General features: G+C 41.5%; 3 protein-coding genes across 4 annotated transcripts; all 3 read left to right on the plus strand.

Moving 5' to 3' along the window:
* The first annotated feature begins 5,122 nt into the window (after window positions 1-5,122).
* On the plus strand, window positions 5,123-9,004 carry LOC146646398 (uncharacterized). 2 transcript variants are annotated; one of them, XM_085391641.1, is made up of 7 exons: window positions 5,123-5,173; window positions 6,480-6,619; window positions 6,755-6,874; window positions 7,090-7,123; window positions 7,215-7,262; window positions 7,652-7,751; window positions 7,841-9,004. In XM_085391641.1, exons 1-7 carry the CDS (start codon window positions 5,134-5,136, stop codon window positions 7,914-7,916), a joined length of 558 nt encoding a protein of 185 aa, XP_085247767.1. In that variant the 5' UTR covers window positions 5,123-5,133; the 3' UTR covers window positions 7,917-9,004. The 2 variants fall into 2 exon arrangements, with proteins under 2 accessions (XP_085247767.1, XP_085247768.1); XM_085391642.1 differs by having other exon boundaries at window positions 7,215-7,250; window positions 7,841-9,003.
* A 1,708-nt stretch (window positions 9,005-10,712) lies between these two features.
* On the plus strand, window positions 10,713-14,092 carry LOC146646399 (uncharacterized). The gene is made up of 7 exons (XM_085392098.1): window positions 10,713-10,839; window positions 11,793-11,935; window positions 12,096-12,215; window positions 12,460-12,493; window positions 12,593-12,628; window positions 12,885-12,990; window positions 13,072-14,092. The coding sequence occupies exons 1-7, from the start codon at window positions 10,830-10,832 to the stop codon at window positions 13,121-13,123; spliced, it is 501 nt and encodes a 166-aa protein (XP_085248224.1). The 5' UTR covers window positions 10,713-10,829; the 3' UTR covers window positions 13,124-14,092.
* A 2,215-nt stretch (window positions 14,093-16,307) lies between these two features.
* LOC146646400 (uncharacterized) lies at window positions 16,308-19,962 on the plus strand. The gene is made up of 7 exons (XM_085391328.1): window positions 16,308-16,401; window positions 17,317-17,462; window positions 17,649-17,771; window positions 18,111-18,144; window positions 18,264-18,299; window positions 18,620-18,719; window positions 18,798-19,962. The coding sequence occupies exons 1-7, from the start codon at window positions 16,380-16,382 to the stop codon at window positions 18,889-18,891; spliced, it is 555 nt and encodes a 184-aa protein (XP_085247454.1). The 5' UTR covers window positions 16,308-16,379; the 3' UTR covers window positions 18,892-19,962.
* Window positions 19,963-22,068: the final 2,106 nt, after the last annotated feature.

Genomic DNA, 22,068 nt, shown 5'->3' on the forward strand with positions numbered 1-22,068 from the left:
GATGGAAGGAGGTTTTGGCTCAAAATCTCACGATACATGGCCCCATTCATTCTGTCCTTAACACGGATCAGTCGTCCTGTCCCCTTGGCAGAAAAACAGCCCCATAGCATGATGTTTCCACCCCCATGCTTCACAGTAGGTATGGTGTTCTTGGGATGCAACTCAGTATTCTTCTTCCTCCAAACACGACGAGTTGAGTTTATACCAAAAAGTTCTACTTTGGTTTCATCTGACCACATGACATTCTCCCAATCCTCTGCTGTATCATCCATGTGCTCTCTGGCAAACTTCAGACGGGCCTGGACATGCACTGGCTTCAGCAGCGGAACACGTCTGGCACTGCGGGATTTGATTCCCTGCCGTTGTAGTGTGTTACTGATGGTGACCTTTGTTACTTTGGTCCCAGCTCTCTGCAGGTCATTCACCAGGTCCCCCCGTGTGGTTCTGGGATCTTTGCTCACCGTTCTCATGATCCTTTTGACCCCACGGGATGAGATCTTGCGTGGAGCCCCAGATCGAGGGAGATTATCAGTGGTCTTGTATGTCTTCCATTTTCTGATGATTGCTCCCACAGTTGATTTTTTCACACCAAGCTGCTTGCCTATTGTAGATTCACTCTTCCCAGTCTGGTGCAGGTCTACAATACTTTTCCTGGTGTCCTTCGAAAGCTCTTTGGTCTTGGCCATGGCGGAGTTTGGAGTCTGACTGTTTGAGGCTGTGGACAGGTGTCTTTTATACAGATGATGAGTTCAAACAGGTGCCATTCATACAGGTAACGAGTGGGGGACAGAAAAGCTTCTTACAGAAGACGTTACAGGTCTGTGAGAGCCAGAGATTTTCCTTGTTTGAGGTGACCAAATACTTATTTTCCACCCTGATTTACGAATAAATTCTTTACAAATCCTACCATGTGAATTCATGGATTTTTTTTTCACATTCTGTCTCTCACAGTTGAAGTGTACCTCTGGTGCAAATTACTGACCTCTGTCATCATTTTAAGTGGGGGAACTTGCACAATCGGTGGCTGACTAAATACTTTTTTGCCCCACTGTATTCAAGTTACAATTCAGATTCAATCTGAGCAATTCAAATTCAAATTGAACTTATTCAAATTCAGTTTCTGATGGCACAGATTTCTGCCCATACTTTGCCTCCCAGGTGTGCTCTGGTCAACCCTCCATGAGCTTCAACCTTCAGCTCACAGCGTGGACAGGAAGAGGCTGCCCAACAGCAGGTGAGCAGTCCACACTAAACACACCATTAAAATGTTTTCTCTGTGGAGGTCATCAGTAAGAATAAACTCTAAATGACTCACCTTGGTAAAAGAAGCTGTCTCAGTGCGCCATCGTGTGGAACATACAAGAACATACAGCCGATATTTAATACGTGAAGCCAGACCAGTTTTTTATTTAAATACATTTTGAAAGCTGTTTAACTATAAGTTACGTCATGCATCAAATATCCCATATTTTGGAAATTGTTTTGTTAAAGTGATTTTAATACTGCTTTTAATGATACTACTGTGATAATAATAATAACAGTAATTATTATTAACAATGGACGGCCTGAGAGATGAGGCCAGGTATGAGTCACCGTGGGCTCTGATGTTCACAGAAAACATTGTGATCTGTGCTGAGAGTGGACGGCAGGCACAAAGGAGAAGACACATTGAGCTGAAGTAGTGAAAGTAGAATAGTTTCAGTATCTGGTGTCAACCATCCAAAGCAACAGACAGTGCAGGATGGGTGGAGCAGGTGGAGACGATTGTCAGAGGTAATGTGTGACAGAAGGATAGCAGCAGGCGTGAAAAGGAGAGTTTACAAGATGGCAGTGAGACCTGCTGTGGTGTTTGGTTTGGAGACAGGAGGCCGAGCTGAAGATGATTTTCTTTGGGAGAAACCGGGATGGACGAGATTAGAAATGAGCACATCAGCAGCCTGGCTGTGGATCCAGCAGCTCTCCTGTAGACAGGAGTCTCTCCTGGCATTTCTGAACAGTCCAATTAGACCAGTACTGTATAATCCAACATCCTTTAAACATCTCTGCTCAGGTGCTCTCCACAGCCCGACTCGCCAACGTGCTTCGGTCATGCGTTCAGCCAAGTACTGTGGGGTGAACTGTGGCCATCTGGGAGACGTCCAGTTGACCTTTTTCCAAATTTCAACCTCACACTTTAAAAAAAAAAAAAAAAAAAAATCCAATGTAGACATTTTTAAGGACACAGGTCTCACAGTATGTTTAAGGCCTGTTTATGACCTTAAAAAGGTCGTTCATGCTGGAAACCCCTCCAGTGGACCTGAGTTAAAACAATCCTGCAAAGAACAGTGAACCAAATTTCCTCCACAGTGGTGTGAAAGACTCACTGACAGTTATCAGTAAATATTTGATTGCAGTTATTACTCCCAAGGTGCGCACAACCAGTTAGTCTTGTTTTGCTCTATTATGTTGACTCCTTTTATACTTGACACACATATTTCTCACGGAAGACCCTTCTTCTGTACCAAACAGTTCACAAACACTTCACTGTTCTCTTCCTGCTTCACCAGCTTCCTCCCTGAAAACTTGACTTGACTTTATTCAGGAATGATTTAAGTGAACATGGCTGAAAAGGCTGAAAATGGGTCAGTGTGTTCACATTACATCACCCTTTTCATGAATTAAAAAAGATGACTTTGAATGCTTTATATATTGTAATGACATTTATTTTATTTGAACATACAGTGTTAAAAATAAACAAACAAACAAAACTATCCTCACCTACTCCCTATCAGCACTGTGCACCTGTGTGGTTAATGTAGAAAGATTACTGGAGATTAAACATAACTAAACATAATTTATTGCCATGCAGTGAAACTGATGGTTACACAGGGTCTGTAAATATCAGCTGCTGATAAAACTTGTTTAATGGTGCTTTCATTTGTTTACATACTTTCAAAATAAAGCAGTCTGGGTGAAGTCGTCACGTTTCGTCATCACGAGCGAATGATTTCGCCACCCTACGCAGCGGTTGCATCAGGTCATTAATATGACTTTTTTTTTCAGAATCCTTCCTGTTTTGTTTTTTTCAAAATAAAATCACACATTAAAGACATTAACTGTAAAATATGTTATTAAAAGGCTACTGGGGGGAATGATAAAGCAGGCACTTTTTGCTGGCTCAGTATGAGTGGTTGCTCAACAGGTTTAGCAGCAACATCAATAATCAAACTCCCACTTCAAAGTTTTGACTGTTTACAAACCTTAAAGCTCATCTTTAACTCAGTCCAGCACATCTGAATCAAGTCACATATATTTTTGAATAATTAGAAATATACTAAGATTTAAAGACTTTACTGATGACAGGTGACATCAGAAAAAACTGTGGCTGAGTGCACGGTCAGTGTGCCATCTCCAAAGGAAAAATCCTTGATTGGGTGTTTTGGTGATGGTAATGGAGACGGTCAAGAGTTTACATTCAGCATGGATGTAATGTCAATGAATGTCATGATAATTTGTGAGTTTTAATAATTTCTTTGAACTGATTGGTGAAATGATTGTACAGCCTTTAACAACATTAGGTTTCAATAGACTCAAGTGTAGACATACACACCTTTAATATATAGTTAAATGTAACTTAACAAGTTGTATCTTGACCAGATGCTTTTCAGTATCCATCAACATGCTTCTGGCAAAGTGCTTTTTTTTGGGGGGGGGGGGGGGGGGGGGGGCTTTTTTCTCGTTTATTAGATAGTAACAGTGAAGTCTGACAGGAAAGTGGAGGGAGGGTGAGGGGAAGACATGCAACAAAGGCCTGCTCATCCCGGTGAGCTAAACTGGTGCTTCTGGCATAATTCTGGTTGGATATTTAACCACTAGTCTCCGCAGAAAAGGTGGAGTCTAAATTAAAATTGGTTAGTTTCCTGGCACGGACCCGACTTCAGATTTTAAATAAGGTCGTGGCTTTAGCGTTAGCCTTTTTTATTTATTCCAAAACCAGGTTTAATGTGTCCTGTTGGAAAACCCCATCATGTCCAAGTTTCAACTGTCTCAGAAAATTTGAAGGTAAATGGCCTGTATTTATATAGCGCTTTACTAGTCCCTAAGGACCCCAAAGCGCTTTACATATCCAGTCATCCACCCATTCACACACACATTCACACACTGGTGATGGCAAGCTACATTGTAGCCACAGCCACCCTGGGGCGCACTGACAGAGGCGAGGCTGCCGGACACTGGCGCCACCGGGCCCTCTGACCACCACCAGTAGGCAACGGGTGAAGTGTCTTGCCCAAGGACACAACGACCGAGACTTTCCAAGCCGGGGCTCGAACCGGCAACCTTGCGATTACAAGGCGAACTCCCAACTCTTGAGCCACGATCGCCCCTCGAAGGTAGTCCTGCTCCTCTTTCTTTATTGCGTCCACTTTGTGTAGTGTGCCAGCACCACTGCAGAAGAACAGCTTCTGATGCTCGACAGCTGGTTCAGTGTTCTTAGCTTTGAAAACCGAATCTTAACTCGTCCAAACATACCACGCGTCATTGATGCCAAAGAGCTCAATCTTTAAAACTCTTCCTGAGACTGCATTTGGCTCGTCCATGTGGGCTGCTGCACATTTTTGAAGCAGGTGCTTTTTATGGTCGCGACCCTCGCAATCCATGATCATGTGAAACTCTCCAGTGTGGAAGACCGATGACTCCACACATTGACCAATACTCATTGGTCTGAGTATCAGTGGTTCCAGTGAGAGCTGCCAAACAATCCTTATTATGCTGGCAAAGATCTAATCAATCATGATCACTAAAGGTAACAGGCCTTGGGCTCGTTGAGTCGACCTTCAGCAGAACTTATTAAAAGATTTAAGTGAATGTATTTCCATGGGATTCACATCATTTTTATGCTCGTCTAACCTTTCAGTGACTCCCTTTGAGCTGTGAATGAGTGCATCCCCATCTAGGATGAAGCTGATCAGAGATCAGTATGTGTTAGTTTGCAGTGAGTCTTCCCTTTCATGTGTTTTAAATCATATAACTCTCAGCACATTTTATTTTGAAGGCGTGGCATTGAGCGTTTTTTTGAGGGGGAGTTTTGGTAGAGAAGACCGTGTGAGAACAAAGACAGGAGCTCAGGAAGTTGAGCATTTAGTCACCAGAGCGATGGCTGGAGGGTGGAGGCTGAGCGCTGCGCTGCTGCTGAGTGAGTTTTGTTAAAGAACTTTTAAAAAAGCTTCCTGGAAGCAGAGCGTGTGTGCTCTTTATGACGAAGGGGAAAGTATTTTTATGTGGTGAATGTCCGTGTGATTGTGAGAGGAGCACGCCGAGGGTGAGATTGCGTCACTCGGTATCCAGTCAGCCTTCGACAGCTTTCACTGTCTTTACTTAAATTTACTCGAGCAGTGATCCGATCTTGTTTTACTAACAACCTCGGGAAGGTAACACTAACATGTTTCCTGTTGTGTAATCTGCACTGCAGTTATTTCCACGTGTCGTCTGTGGCTGGATTCATCGCCGCGTCCTAAACTGACGATTATCTGTTTTACTTTAGAGGAAGTTTAGTTTAGTGTAGCAGAGGAGGTTTCGTTCAGATTTTTACAGTTTGGTTCAGGTTGGTCTAAAGGTCTACACACACACACACACACACACACACACACACACACACTCACTCACTCACTCACGTGTGTATGTGTGTGTGTGTGCTTGTTTGACAACAGAAAACCAACACGAGTCACGAGCCAGACGAGTCACAAGATCAGGCCATATTACATCATTTCCTAGACATGACACTCCCCTGCGGGCCCACCTTTCTGTTCCAAAACTTGAACATCCGGATATTTGACTTTGTCAGTGATTTAAAAAAAAGATTTTAAAGAAATTGAGCTTTGTACAGAGTGCAGGTTTCCCCAAACACTCTGAGTTATTACTGCTATAGTGACCAAGTGACCTTTTTTTATGCGACTGCGTAGCATTTTTATCAGCTGCCCCTCCTCCCACACGAGACAATGTTTACAAATGTTAACACGCCTGACAAATACACAAAGAAGGGACTCACAAGGATCAGAATGACTAACACACTGTAAGCTGACCAAAGCTAAAAGTAAACTAAAACTGATTCACTCAGGTTTAAAAATGGGTCATTCATCTCCACAGGATGTAGTTAATCTGTTAATTGTTGTTATTTAAGCTCAGCAGAGAGCTCGTCTTTGGCATCAGCTAAAAAAAACAGCTTCATAACAATAACTCTGGCCTCAGACCACAAATATAAACTTCCAAACTTTATGCAAACTGCACTCAGTACACTGTTGTATGGATTATGCAAAAACATGCGCCCTGCATAGTGTTTCTTTATTTGATATAAATCAGTTGCATGTAACTGTCTCACCTGAGCACACTCTTTGCCTCGACGGTTATATTTAAATGTACAACATGCTTAATAACGTTTGCATTTATTTATAAAGCTCACTGTAATTGGTCAGAATAAAGAAACCTCATCTTTCTGTTCCTAGGTGTGTTCGTGCAGGCTTTGAGCGGGCAGCCAGTGAAGTGCACCGTCTCCCATGATGGTGGCACGACCACGTACGCCCTCCAGACCGAGTTTTCTGACAAGGATGTGCAGAAGCCTGAGTTCTCGTGGTTTAACATCTCCGTGAGTGACCTCTCACATAAATGTTCTCTTATATATATCATAAACTTTAAAGGGTTCCATGTAATTTGTATTTATTCGGGATTTTGTCGCATGACAGGCTGATCATTTTTATTTGTTTTCATTTGCTGACTTTAGAAATACGTCCTCGCCAACCACCTCGATCAAATTGCTGTGGTGATAAGTCGCAGCTTCAACGCTCTCACTGTCAGAGCTTGCATCGAAAACCTTTTCTGTGAAGGACACGTCAACTCCAAGGTACAACCCTCCAAATATGAGAAAAAACTTTATTCCACACTGGAGGGAAAAAACTTGCCTGTGTTATCGGACGTGTTGTAGTGTGAATAATGCTGTTTGCTCAAGAGAGGTTGAGTTTACTCTGCAAATCTGCTAATCACAAAATAAATATGCAGGGAAAACAATCCTGTCAGCAGTACTTCATCCTAATAACTGTCTCTTTTTGTTTTCCGTAGGGGAAACCTCTCGACTACACGGCCAACTGCACCAGTGAGTATCGCTGCCCCGTCCTCACATTGTGTCTGGTTTTTGTTTTCATCAATTTTGAAGTAAAATATGAATTTCTCGTGTTCTTTTGCAGCCGTCTGCCCTCCCGTAGCTTTGCCCGGAGACCAAGGTGAAAAAAACAGTCAGTATTTATGTCACTGTGTCTGTGTGTCACTAAAAGAGACGAAACTGAAATGAAACGTGATTAAATCACAGGAATGTTTGGCAGCGTCTGCATGTTTTCACACGTGATGAACAAATACAGGAAAGGGCCTCATTATTAGATAACACATATCTGTAACACCAGTTACAGTGGAGAGATCAAACTTTGTTACACTAGTACTTTTTACCCGCTCTATTTATTTATGACATCATCTTTAAATAACAGTGTTGCATGCTGTGTGACGTCCCATTCAGGCTATTTAAGAGAGGTAATAAACTCTGAGAACGTGACTGTTTTTATTAGCTGTGAATAATTTATTTGGCCTTTAATGCAATATTAAATATTATTAAATCTGTTTTCCTTCTCAGGGAACTCTCATCACTGGATCATCCCTGTCATTGTCATTGTCATAGTGATAGTGATAGCGCTTGCATGCATCATCCTGTGCTGCAGAAATGAAAATCTCAGGTAATCTTCTCCCCGTATATAAATCATACAATGACATGCTGTGTCCTCATCTGGCGTGTTCATAACTGCTGCTCTGTTTTCATTGGCAGGAGATGCCGCTGTGGGCAAACCAGAGGACTTTACATCGTCGGGAAGAAAGAAGCAGCAAAGCCAGAAATTGTGTAGAAAGAACAGATCTGAAACGATGATCTTTCCCCTTTTTTCACTTTGAAGTAGAGTGTGCATGAAAAGGTTAATCTCCACCTGTGAGTGGATGCTTTCTGTAGTTTCCCACTGCATCTACACAGTAAGTGTAGATGCAGTGGGAGTGTGGACACTTCCTCTGGACTCATCTTCAGTTTCTCTTTGTTCGTACTTTGGCACAGTTAATGACAGCACAGTGGTGGTAATGAGTGACAGAATGACACTTATGTGACTGGATGCTGGAGACTTGAGGTGCTAAACTCTAAGTCATGTGTGACCTTTTATTTTAAGCATTACTTAATGATGATAATAATAATAATAATAATAATAATAATAATAATAATTCATCTCTGAAGCAGTGGGCAGCCACTGGGCGCCCGGGGAGCAGCGTGTAGGGACGGTACCTTGCTCAGGGGTACCTCAGGGTAGCTGTTTAGTGGATTCGAACCCTCCTGTTTTGCATTATACTTGCCAAAGCTGAACCCCAGCTCACTGATTAGTGTTACTGTAACTGTATCTGGCTACGGCCTCGATCCCGTTGTTGATTTTATTCCACTTGCCGGTTAGCTGTGAGGGATTGGTGCACAGGTGAAAAGTTCTCTGGGCTGTGGAAGCTCTCAGACTCTTTGCTGCACCAGCGAGTGCACTTTGAGGAGCCAAAAAGCATTAATACAACCCCCCCCCCCCCCCCGTGTAAACCAGCTGTGGAAGCTCAGAGACTCATAATGCAGCACCAGGGCGTGCACTTTCAGTGTCCTATAGCATTACAGCACATAGTATATATAACATATAGTAATATAAAGATGAATATAGATGACTTACTATCTATATGCTACTGATATTTTATAATATGAAACTATATTATTTATATATAAATATATTATTTTTATTATTATATAACTTATAAAGATGAACATTGCGATCTTAAACTACTCGTCATGTGTCCTCTTTACGCTGTCCTTATGAAGTGTATATTTTAAGCTGTCAATCAAACATTTGTTTCTCTATCTGTTGTATTACTGTTTCTTTTTCACTCATTAAAAGCTTCTGCTCAGACTCATGAGCTCATTGTGTTTTTTGCAGCTCATGCTTGGTTTTAGTTTGTTTTTTCTTTCTTCCTGTTTTTCCTACAGGGGCTTTTTTTGGGTCTTCTATCTGGTGATATGTTCTGAGCCAATTGAAGCTGAGCAGGTGGGTTGACACATGCACAAGGAAATGATTGGTCATGTTTGTGCTGCTGCCACTTCAGAACACGATGCCTCTGCACATTTAAGCAATGACAGTCACGAGTCTTGTTCTGGGGTGGGGGCTTTTTGATGAAGCTACAGAGGAGTCCTTAAACGTTCTTCATTTTTTTTGCTGATGTAAAATTTAAAAATGTAGTTATAAAATCCAGAATGCATGCTGGTGCTGCGGGTGGCCGTGTAACTCCAACAGCATTTACTGTGTGTGTACATAACAGGAAGGAAGAGGGCAGAGGGGCTTTTCTAATTCACTGCAAGAAAAATCACTGGTGGGAGTTTCCCTGCACATGAACCTGCAGCGACACTCCAAACTCGTTGCTTGTTTATATACAGTATGTATCTTTAGCTTATATTCAGCCACAGACACAAACTGTTTGACCCAAAACATTGACTTTCACACATGCTACTCCATAACATGGTGATGTCACCGTGTTTCCCTTTCTGTGAGGTTACTGCAGGTCAGACAGCAGCTTATGTAACATTACAAGTATACAGAACACGCATGGATGTGGTGTGAGTAGTGTCAGCCAATAGGGATGAAGCCGTCTGGCAGAGCATGCCATAGTATACAGTCATCCTCACGTTGAGGTAACTAGGCCACAACCGTGTGACCTTACGTGACTGGTGTGCATTGCGGTGGAAGAAGAATTTAGAGATTTCCTGGAGCGTTCAAAGAATTTGCAGTCTCAGAACAAACCAAACCAAAACAGTCTGTCAGCTGCTGTAATCAAAGTGGTTTTAATCCTCATAGCCATATAATGAAACAGCTCGAGGTGGATAGATGTTAAAAAAATGTTATAGATATATGTAGTGGTTAATAAAAACAAAGAAAATAAAGAAGAAGAATGAGGTCAAGTTAAGTAACCGTATCGTGGGTTAGATGGTTTCCAGCCCTGTCTAGTCATGCTGAAGGGGATTTTTTTTTCTCACTCGGCTCGTATTCGTGCACTTACTTTATTGCAACGCTTCAACTGAAACATTCCTGAAATCTAAAGTGTTGCAATAAACACTTCTGTTTTTTATTATTTGCAGAATGACATTGCAAAATGTTTATATTTAAAATCTGAAACCATAATTTTGGCTCTGAGTCTGTTTCTTTGGTTTCCTCTTTCCTTGTGTTTGGGTCAAAGGTCAACCGAATCACAACAGTGTGTGTATAGCATAAACCATGTGGTTTATGATTATTTTTCTCCAAAGGACTTCTTGATTCTCTCTGCGTGGCTGATGTGAGATGACTTTAAAGTCATTTTTGGTCTTTGAGGTGTGCTTTGGTTCATTATGAACTTCTCCACAAACCGGAGGTTGGAGCGTGACTTTGAAGAAAGGAGCACTGCTCATCCTTCATTTTTTAAGCTACCCAAAAACTTTCTTCCTATTTTTTTCTCATTTCTTTTTATTGTTTTGGCGGCTGAATTTTGCTACGTGACTCCCTGCAAAATCCTTTTTCTGATGTGTTATGATTTGTAACCTGTGGCTGAGAAACACCTCGGTCTTCCCCCAAAGAGTTGGAGGAAGTAGGTGGAGGAGTGAAGGGCAAGATGCGGGGCCCTGCGATGAATTAAAGGTGTGGTCTCTGTGTGGAGCTTTCAAAAGAAATCTGCAGTTCGTTTCAAGACAGAAGGACTGTGAAGACTGTGAGACACCGGCAGCGATGCTTTCAAGTGAGTAAAGCACAAAAGACTTTCAGTGTGAATAACCTGAGTGAGTCTGCTGCATTGCGTTGTTTCTGCACTCATTTAAAATGTGTTTCCTGAGTATTTTGCATTCATCGTTTTATTTGTGCCTTTTATTTGTTTTTCATGTTAGAATGAGTTCAGTTTTCCTTCAAGCACTTAAAGCTCACCTTCACTCCCAGCTTCACTGTTGCTTTGTTTTTGGGTCTTTGCTTCACTTTTTTTTGTTGAAAAAGAAGAAAGCAAAGTGGCACATTTATGCTATAAATGTGACGTTGCAGCTCATTTAAAGCTGACCAAGCATGTGTCATGACAGAAGTCAGGCACAAAGATAAGCATCGCTCTCACTGTTTGAACTTGAGCGGTGTGAGCGTTAGTGGTGTTCCTTCCTGTTTACCTGATCGATAATCAAGTCAGAGGCCGAGGAGACGTCTGCTACAGTGTGTAATGAAGTCAGTGGAGTTGATTGCTGTGACTAATTACTGTAGGCTCCACTCAGATCTGAGTGAGTGATTATTGGTCTAGAATCACCAGCTGTCAGACCTAATATGAAACCTGTCCAGACAATCCCGTATTTCTTCAAGGGAAGTGAGAATGTATCAAAAATGCCCCGACTGAAACTTTAACAGTTATTGGAGAAGAAAAAAGAAGGCGGCACAAAGACTGTCACATGAGAGCTTTTCCTATACTTAAAGAACCCAAAACACCGCTTTTAAGCTTTATCTTACCTCTAATCTGCAGAGTGTGTTTATTTTTCAAGTTTGGTATATCAGTATACCTGAGCTCGTCACTCCAGTACAGCTGTATGCACGGATTAGGACAATGTCTGTTTTTCATACAAGCATAAAGACATTAATGGCGGTTTTGAGTCTTATTAGCTTGTTTGTGTTTACCATAAATATAAAGATTAAATACCAATAAAAGCACATTTTTGTCCACAGGTAGACTTCAGCTCTCCAGCATACAGGACTTGATGTGCAATGTGTCCCACGGTGGTGGCACAGCCAAATACAACATCCAGAAGTTTGTTGATTTCATGGATGCAAACAGATCCAAGCTCGAGTTCTCCTGGATCACTGCAGACGTGAGTAGGACGACTCAGAGCAGCTTCCCATTTTAAGATGTGGTTAACACTATTATCATACATTTAAGGTCAAGCTTTATTCAAATATATCTGTAAGAACATGTGATTTTGTTGTGTGATGAACTGTTTTTTAAAATTTCTTTTTATTTTCTGACTTCAGAAAAGTGTCCTCGCAAACCACCTGGACCACACGAAGCAGGTGATAAGTAGCAGCTGCGACACTCTCGTCACCTCAAGCTGCTACCCAAACGTTGTCTATGAAGGACATGTCGTCTTAGAGGTATATTAGAGCATAAAAGACAATCTAAGATGTGAGGGTGAAGTTTCTGTGCTTGCATGGTTTGTGGGCAAAGTGTTTTCGAAGAACAGTAAGGGCGCAGAGGCTTAGTTTAGGAGTGGGTTCGCTCGCTGTGGAAATCTGATAAACATGCTCAGAAGTATCGCAACCACATAGTAAACTGATAAACTCTCAGTTAAATTCTCAGATAAACTGAGACATCTAATTGTCTGTTTATTTTCCACAGGGGACGGTTCGAGATTACACAGCCAATTGCACAAGTTAGTCACCGTCCTCCCACATGAGCAATGTTCTGAATATTTTCTTCTCCTTTTCATATCATTTGAGCTTTTTATGACTTTTCTCTCTTTCTTTCACAGCTACCTGCCCTGCAAAAGGTCTGTTTGATGGAAAAGGTGGGACAAAAGTCTTAATCTGCATAACGTATGATTTTTAGATCAAAGTTAAAAGGAATTGGTGATTAAGATGCTGGAAATTTTCAACCACACGCATCTTCTGTTACTTGGAGTAAAATTGCTGCAGCTGCAAAACCACAGACAGCTGTCTTTCACTTTCATTCCTACAGCACAACAAAAGTCATGCATCACAGAACTAGAATTCCTAAAAAGGAAATAGTGGTTTGAGGAAACTGTTTTTGTGATTTGGTACTAGGGGAGTCCTGCTTGACTGTAATCCCTCCTTTCATGATTGCTGTCATGGTTATCCTGACAGTCCTACTGCTGGCAGGCCTCATGGTGTGCCTCGTGCGCTCTAGAAGGTATTCTTTTAATTGTGTCAGCATATAAATGCATCACAGTTACCTGACGTGTTTTAAATAGTTATTCTCTTGTCACTGAAGAAACAATGGTGCGCCCGTGATGCAAGACTCCGCACTGCAGAGGAAAGTCTGAATACCAGCTGATGTGGAGACGGGAAATCCGGAGAGCAGCGTGTAAAAGTTTCTCTGCACATGTTGGATTCAAACTTTGTGTTGATGCCTCTGCAGTATTTTATTAATGATATTCGTCCGTTATATATCTTTGTTTTTCTGTGTTTTTGTCAGGCAGTTACAGAAACACAGCAGAGTTTCCACTCAGGACCCCCAGTATAATAAATACGCTTGAATAATAAAGTCATTGTTTTAGTGCATTAATGTGTAAAAATGTGTCCACCGGGTCAGTAGATCAGAGCTGTAATGGCCCTGACAAAGGCCACTTTCATGACTTCATGGGCTATTCTGCTACTACAGGGTTACCAAGTAAGAGTATGTCATAATTTATTAGAGGATTTAAATTTTTATGAGAAACAAATCAGCAACTTAAGCTTTAAAATCAGTGGATTGAGTGAATGCTGTGTGCCTCTTTAGACTGACCTCCGCCTGCTGCAGGTACTAGAAAGAAGGAGCCTGCAGCAGTTTACAAGAAAACCCTGACAAATTTAAAGTTGCAGCACTTTATCTGTAGATGCACTTGGATCCCAATGGGAGCAGCTGAAGACATGGCTTTTCTTCACTTTTAAACTATGCATGCAGACGGTTTGATGAAGGGCTTTTATTCGGGTTTTAATGTGAAATTTACGATGGCCCAGAGAGATCAAATCCACTGGAACTTGGAGAAACATCCACAAGTAGAAACACAATCATCACATAATTGATGTGAGATTGTAGATACATGTGTGCTATTAGCTGTTTGCTCTCCGTTTGTCACTTCCACAGCTGCTCCGTCACATTATTGTCTCACTTCCTTGTTTTCCAAAGTTGCAGTGCGTTTGACCTCTCAGGGCCTCCGTGGAAAAGTTTGTAAGAAGAGACTCCTCACTAGTGAGGGTCAATTTTAAGCTGGTTTGCTTTGTAGATGAAATATATATTTAACCCAGCTGTATCGCAGTGTGATTTCCTTTTGTTTAAAATCAATAAAATCTTCTGTTTGTGATCATGATTTTGTCTTTATCGTGTGTTGTGGGTGCAACTTCTTTCTTTTTTCCACATCTTTCAGGGACAGAAGCTTTTCAGATGAGAGGGAAAATTTGGTTCAATTTTATTTTATTTATTTAGTGAAAATCACAACAACAGTCATCTCCAGGCCCTTAATATTGGAAGGTAAAGATCATACAGCGTATTGTACAGTAATTCAGGGAAACCCCCAACAATCTGACCACTCCCTATGCGCAAGCACTGCTTTGGGAAGATTTTCCTTCCCACTGCCAATCTAACAGGAAGAATCCTCCTGCAGAAGGGAGGGAGACAGGACAAAAGACATGCTGTGGAAGAGAGCCAGATAACTGATGATTAAATGCAGAGTGTTATATAAACACATGGTCAGAGAAAGTGAAACGCTCGGTGCATCATGGAAGTCCCCCAGCAGCGTACGTGTGTCTGCAGAAATGTACGCAGGACCTTAAACGTCAGCCCACTTCCCTTAAGCTGCAGCATGTAGGAGCGTGCACACGGATATATTTTATCTTTGGAGCCATTTGGAGCTCAATTCGGCTCTGCTACAAATTCCACCACAGTTGCCAGGAGGATGCATGCAATGATGGCTACACGTGTTTCCTTGTAGGTAACCATGTTTAATTGGAAGAACAACGATTTCAAGCATCACCCTCCTTTTAATGCATCCAGTCTGCTATTCTAACTCAGTGAGCATAACATAATGATCTCCAGCCTTGTGCTCGTCAACATTTTCACCTGAGTTGATGAGGACATTATTGAAATGATCTCAGCAGGTCCTTTTATGGCATGAAATGCTGAATGATGAAATGCAGTGGAAATTGAAATTTTGAGATTAAGTTCATTTTCATGGCAAAGAAGGATTTTGCAATTCATCTGATCACTCTTCATAACATTCTAGAGTACATGGAAATTGCTATCATAAAAACTGAAGCAGCAAAATTTGTGGAAACCAGTATTTGTGACTGTACCACAAGCTGCTGTGTGCCTTCTCTTTACTCTTTTCTTGCATTCAGAGTGAGTCCTTATGTCTCTTTCTAGAAAAGCTACCTGAACTGTAGTAACCCTCACGTCAGTTCCAAGAAGCTAGTCTGACAATACAGTGAAACAATGAAGGGGATTTTTTGCTTTCTCTGTTTTCTCTGTATTTCTGCTGATGAGCTTCTTGGAAGCTTGAAACAATGTGGGCAAGGCAGCGCTCTATTATTGCACATTACTCACAGAGTTTCTGATCCTCAACCTTGGTGCGGTCTTAACTTTTTTTTCAGCTACATCAGGTCACGAATGCTTTTAATTTTCTTTCACTCTGATTTTTTAGGGAATTTTATGTCAGCATCTGTTGAAACTGACTACATTTAGGATTAGAGATTAGTTTCTGAGGGACAGGAGTACATGCTTGTACTCGCAGAAGCGCGTGTATCACATTCAATTAGGTTTAATCCCAGCAGCCCAGTGCATAGCCATTCCTCTTGGATCACATCATCAGGACGAAACCCGCTCCCGTCCTGCTGCACCGACTCCCTCATTTTCATGGTATTGTTACTTTACATTTACATTACTCCCGCTTGCATCATCAAAAGTACGAAGTTCCGCTTAGGATTTTTAACAATAAAAGCACAAGCCTAACTTCAATGCAGCAATCTGAAACCATAAAGCACAATATTCAAATATGAGAAATAATAAACTAGCCTGAAGCTGTGTGTGTGTGTGTGTGTGTGTGTGTGTGTGTGTGTGTGTGTGTGTGTGTGCGCGCGCGCGCGCGCGCGCGCACAGTAGTTGAGACTACTCTTAATCGGTGCCAAACAAGCTTGCAGGAGCTGCTCCATTTGGATTGAATGCATCACTCATTGCTTTTTCAGCAGCGGTTTTAATAACTGGTCGTGTTTATTGCATTATTATAGATAAATAACATATTACTTTATGGTTTGTTATTTTTGGTTCATCTCAAACACACTCACACACTAACAGGAAATCCCCTACACTGGATTAAAAACTACACCTGGAATAAAGTGAAACTTCAATTGAAAAAAATAATTTGATTTAAAGACCAATATTAATCTTCACCCACGTCTGGGAAATGGTGAAATCTAAGCTTCTTCTTTCTAACTTTATTTTGAAAGCCTCACTTCCTGCAACGATGTGAAAAAATTAGCAAGACAGAAGTCTCCAGGAGCTGGCTGCAGGCTCATGAAAGAAGTGGAGATCACGCGCGAGGAAAGATGTTTCCTGCTGCGCTCTTATGTGAGTGACCTGTTAATTAATAACGATAATTAATATCATTACTATTATTATTTTGTTGCTTGGAAACAAAGCGTGAAAGCTGCATGACAGAGAGGCAAAGATTTGGAGCGAATACATGTTCTGACTGTTGCGTCACTCTGTGAAGTAGCACTATCGGCTTTCTTTAAGGACATTTGAATATGTTATAATATAATTATTCTTCGCTGTGATTTTTACCGCTTTATTTTAAAGCTGCTGCACCGGTAGTATTTGTACTCCTACACTATTAGATTTTGTTATTTATGCAGTTCGGGGCGGTACTAGTATTCGTAGTAATTTCTGTAGTATTCTGCATGTATTCTGTATTTATTGCAGAATTAATAGTTCTGTGTTCGCCACAGATGGTTTGGTTTCATCGATTTTGTTTTGCGTGTAAACACGGTTTACATCTGCGGCGTAACTCACATATCACACTCACACATGGGGTCACCAGTCACGAGTATTAAAATTTCAGCATTACTGAGGGAATTCCCGGGAGGCGGGACGGGGCGGGCCAGGGGGTGTGGAGTAGGTTTCCTTGCTGTCACTCGTGTCGGTGCTGTTTGTGTATGTGTGTGAGTAGTGCCACTAACCACGTGACCCAGTATTTATGGGACGACACAGCATACTGAAAGTAGTTTGAGTTTCTAACGGGCAGCTTGTAGTAAGCTCACACATCCTGATCTATTCATCTCTTCCTACTGAACCAAAACATGACTGTTAAACTCAACTTTAACATCTGACACAGAAAATGAAACCGTGACCTACTTTGACCTACGTAGTCCTTGACCTCACAGCATGAGCTTTACCTTCATTGTCTCGTGCACTAAGTGCTGATAAAATATTCATGTGCATAACTGTAACATGACTTAACTTCAAACTGCATTTTGTTCCCAGGGGTGTTTGTTCAGCTTTGCAGTGCGCGTGACATGATGTGCACCGTCACTCACGCTGGCAAAAAGACTACATACAACATCTCAGACCTGTCCCCTGATATACGAAACGAGGCTTCCTGCTGCATGTTTACGTGGTCCAATGCAACCGTAAGTGTGATTAAACCAGAGCAGTTTGATCTGTCCAACATAAGCAGCTATGACATATCAACATGTGTGCAGTGAGAAGGCATTCGGATCTATTATGACTTACTTACAGTGTGATAGTCTGGCTTGTTTTAATATAATGTGGTTGAATTGTTTTCTTAATTATTTATTTAAATTCGATGACTTTAGGATTTTGTGATCGCACACCACGGGGGCCTGTTCCTGCAGCCCGTGATGAGCAGCAGCTTTGGCACACTAATCACCTCCAAATGCATCGGCAACGTTAGCTTCACAGCCACTTGCGTGATAAAGGTATGACTCTTTAAAAAATACCTTGTTATGAACTAATTAAGTCATAAAAAAAAACGTTTAAAAATGCAAACATGTGAGGGAGGAGATTTTCTGAGTTATGTTAAGCATTGTGGGGTGAACAGTGTGTTCATAGGAGGGGTTTAATCTGGAAATGATGAGATGAATATACTGTGAAAATGTCTGTGTGGGTTCTCAGTCATCCAGGTCATGGTTGTCTGTGGAGCTCAGAAAGAAAGCGAGTGGACGTCTTTAAGTTTAAAGAACTTAAAGACGTCCACTCGCTTTCTATGCTGTGAAAACAACCTTTAATCACAATCACTGTGTCTTTGTTCTTCATAGCAAAGAGCATATGATTACACAGCCAGCTGCACCCGTGAGTATCACCGTGCTAAATTTAATTAAATAAAATTTTTGTCTTTATTTGTTCAGCCCGTGTTAGAGTTTCTGTGTTCATTTATAAGTCTAATGTGATTTTCTGATGTTGTTTTACAGCCGTCTGCCCTCCACAAGCTCTGATTGATGACACAGGTAGGCATTTGATACACAGGTAGCGTGCTCAGGCCTCAGGTGCCTCGCTGTGGCTCATGTTAGCAGAGAACTGATCTTCAGCACCAGTTAGTGAGGAGATCAAACTTTGATAAACTAGTGCTAAACCCACTCTGTTTATTTATGACGTCACAGATAAATTAGAGCATTTATTTGTGGCGTTATTATGACTGTAGTGCAACTGCATGCAGATTTCTCAAGACTGGTATTAAGCTCTGAGAAAATGCCTGTTTTTGTACCTTTGAACAAACTACTTGACCTTTGAGATGATGTTAGATGTTGTTGGCTGTTTGTCTTTTCAGGAGTGCCTCCTTCCCAGATCGGTGTCATTGTAGTAGCTTTCATTGTCCTGCTGGTGCTCGGCCTCGTGTGCTTCCTGTGCTACAAATATAGACTTTGGAGGTATTTATCTGACTGTAACAGCTGTATTTAATGACATGCTCATCCAATATGGTCTAACTAATGCTCTGTCTTTGATAGTAAATGCTGTGGCCAGACTGGAGGCATCTACCCTCGTGTGATGTTTAAGAAGGCTCCGCAAGCAAAAGCTGATGTGGAGACAGGAGGAGGATAGAGCAGCTTCTCGGTGCACGATAAATCTATAGCCATGCTTTCTCCGTCCTTTCCCCTGCATTACTTAAGTAGCAGTATGCTTGCATTAATATTTCATCTCTGCGGGTTTGCTTTTCTATATTTTGCCGGGCGGCTTTTTGGGACAAGACAGTTACAGCATGAAATCCATGTTACAGGATATTAGAGGCTTGATGTGCCAAACTCTAATGTAAGAGTTCTTCCTTCCACACTGTTCAATTCAATTTTATTTGTATGAAAGCAAAATGACAACAACAGTTTGAGGCTCTTCTGTGGCCTCATCAATGCTAAAAAACGCTGTGACTGATGAAAGGTCATTGATTTCTTCCCACACAGACAAACCTCAGCTCAGTGTTAGAAACTGTATCCTGTTACAGCGCTGTTTCATTAATTCCACTTGCCGGTTAGCTGTGAGGGATTGGTGCACAGGTGAAAAGTTCTCTGGGCTGTGGAAGCTCTCAGACTCTTTGCTGCACCAGTGAGTGCACTTTGAGGACCCAGTAGCATGAATAAATTAACAATGACCCCCCTACTTCCAGCCAGGACCCCCATGTTAGTGTTAATGATGTAAACCAGCTGTGGAAGCTCGGAGACTCGTAATGCAGCACCAGGGCGTGCACTTTCAGTGTCCTATAGCATTACAGCACATAGTATATATGCATACAACACTATAAAGAATATTATAAATAACTTATTATCCAAATGTTGCTAATATTTTTTATAATATGTTTATTATTATTTCTATTATATAAGATATATATGTTTATAATAATTATAAATACACTACCTGGGGTTGAGATGCAATAATAAAGTACAGTGTACTTGTATTGTAGTACTGGATTGCTTGTGATTATGACCAGTTATTATGAATGTTTTAGTCCTAAATAATGCATCATGAATCCTGCCTTATCAAACGTGTGTGTGTGTGTGTGTGTGTGATCAGGCTCACCAAATCATTTTTCTGTATCACGTTTCTTGTATTTGTTTTTGCTGTTGTCACAGTTTCATGTTAATTTTACAGCTAATGCACCTGCAAAGAATAAAATCACTTTGTCTAAAAGCACAAGTCATGCATTATGCAAATTTGTTGTTCCAGGTTTTATATTATAGCTCTTTGTCTGCTGCAAGTAGTCTACAAGTAACTGTATATAATTTTAACTAGGTAGTACATGAATAAGTACTGCTTAACTGCAGGTATTTTACAGGAAAGGAGTCCCACAAACTTCTGTAAGTAAATTTAAATAGTCCATAATATCAATGAATTAAGTAATTTTAAGTACCACATAGTCTCTTAGTAATTTCCCCATCTTACACTATAAGTATGCTGTACTTTTTAGGGGACTTGCCATATTATTGTCAGGCTTGAGTCAAGTGAGAAGCTCCTTCAAAATAGGGAATTTATTTGCAATGATAGCAAAAACAATTCTACAGTAGTGATACATCCCAATCCCAGGTGCCAGTGGTACTTCTTCCACTCCACTTCAGCTCACTCAGTATTTATAATTGCTCACCACACACAGGTGAGTTTCGTTGCAGGTAACAAAAAGAACCTCAATCACTAGAGCCAGGTTTCACTGAATGCAGTCATTCAACAGTCATTCCAGACAGGCTTGAGCTGGGAAACATGAAAAATGTTATGGATCTTCATATTGTGGGGCAGGATGAGACAGACAGACACAGGGTGGATCATAGATGAAGACAGGAAGTCGAGGGGCGGATTGTTCCAAATGCTAATCAATCTGTGATATATTAGCTGCTGGTGACAGTGGTTCTTCTTCTACGGTCCTTCTCCCTTACAAAAGCTCCGCCAGGGTCAAAAATATTTTTCCATTGCCTCCCTTTCATGTTTGGAAAGGCCGTAAAGGCGACTCTTAGGTGATGGAACACCAAGGAGCAGGTCTATTCCCCAATCGTCAGGGCGATGAGGAGGGAGAGAAAGAGCGAACTCTAAACACTTCTGCAAGTTCGTGATACAGAAAAGGGACTGAGGACAGATCAGGTAACTCGACCAGAAATGACCGGGTTAAACTGGAACAGAGAGATCTGTGGTTCTTACACAGTTTTGCCCAGTCTATATTTGGATTGTGTGTGCTCAACCAGGGTGCTTCGTGCATCAAACATGAACTAACTAATCTTTCCACATTTTCACCAGACAGGGACAATGACATGGACTGAGTGTGATGTGTGATATCCAGGAAATGGGGACCATTCAAAGCAGAAACTTGTCCCTGTTCAGGAAGGGTGACAAGTGGGATGTTAAGCTCTTTTGCTAGCACTTGATCAATAAAGCTCTGTTCAGCCTAGGAGTCTCTTAAGGTTTTCAAACAGTGAGTGAGAGCATTAATGATGAATTTGGCTGAAACCATGAGTCTGGGTGGGGAGGAGTTATCATTCATCTTGCCTGCCAGTCTCCCCACACTTACACCCGATCTTTTGTTCGCACAGGGCAGGTGCCAACAAAACGTCCCTTCTTCAGAAGGTGAGAGGTGCACAGGCTGTTTCTCGTTGTATTCAGACTCACCTCTCCCCCGGCTAGGCTCCTCACCACATGGAGGAGAGCCCTCCAAAGGGGTGAGGGAGTTGTAGTTGTTCACTGGGAGAAACCTTTCGTCACTCAGCCAGGATACTTTGTTTCTCTGAACAAATTTCTTCCACTGAAAACACAACCTCAAGAAGAAGATTTCCATCTTGCATCAGCATGCATCAAGACACTTCTTATATGCATATTCACCCACATGGTTATCCGACCAGATACACATGGAAACAAGAGCATAAAGTGAATTACGGAGATCCTTGGCAGCCAGCTCCTATCTTAAGTTTTCTTCTTCTTCGGTCCGGCTTTGTCAAACAAAATCCCAAAGTCTATAGAAAAACTGGCCACACTCCTCCTACCTTGCTTCAGGTGAAACATCTTATACACCGCCACGTCACAGTTGGATCCTTTGTCAAAAAGATTCTTGAATTTGCGGATAAACCCCTCAAAACAGATTCAGGTTAGTTTTGAAACCACCTGTGCCCACTTTAAAGCTCTCCTCCGTGAGAGCAGAACCATGAAAGCACTCTTAGCATTGTCTGTCTAATAAGTTATACTTTGTTGGTGGAAAATCAAGGCACATCTGATTTACCCGTAAACGTTTTGGGCGAAGGAAGCGGGCGCTCC

This window comes from Rhamphochromis longiceps, linkage group LG19 (genome assembly GCF_057381845.1).
Source record: "Rhamphochromis longiceps isolate RC_006_pf linkage group LG19, R_longiceps_female_GT1.1, whole genome shotgun sequence".
Classification (NCBI taxonomy): domain Eukaryota; kingdom Metazoa; phylum Chordata; class Actinopteri; order Cichliformes; family Cichlidae; genus Rhamphochromis; species Rhamphochromis longiceps.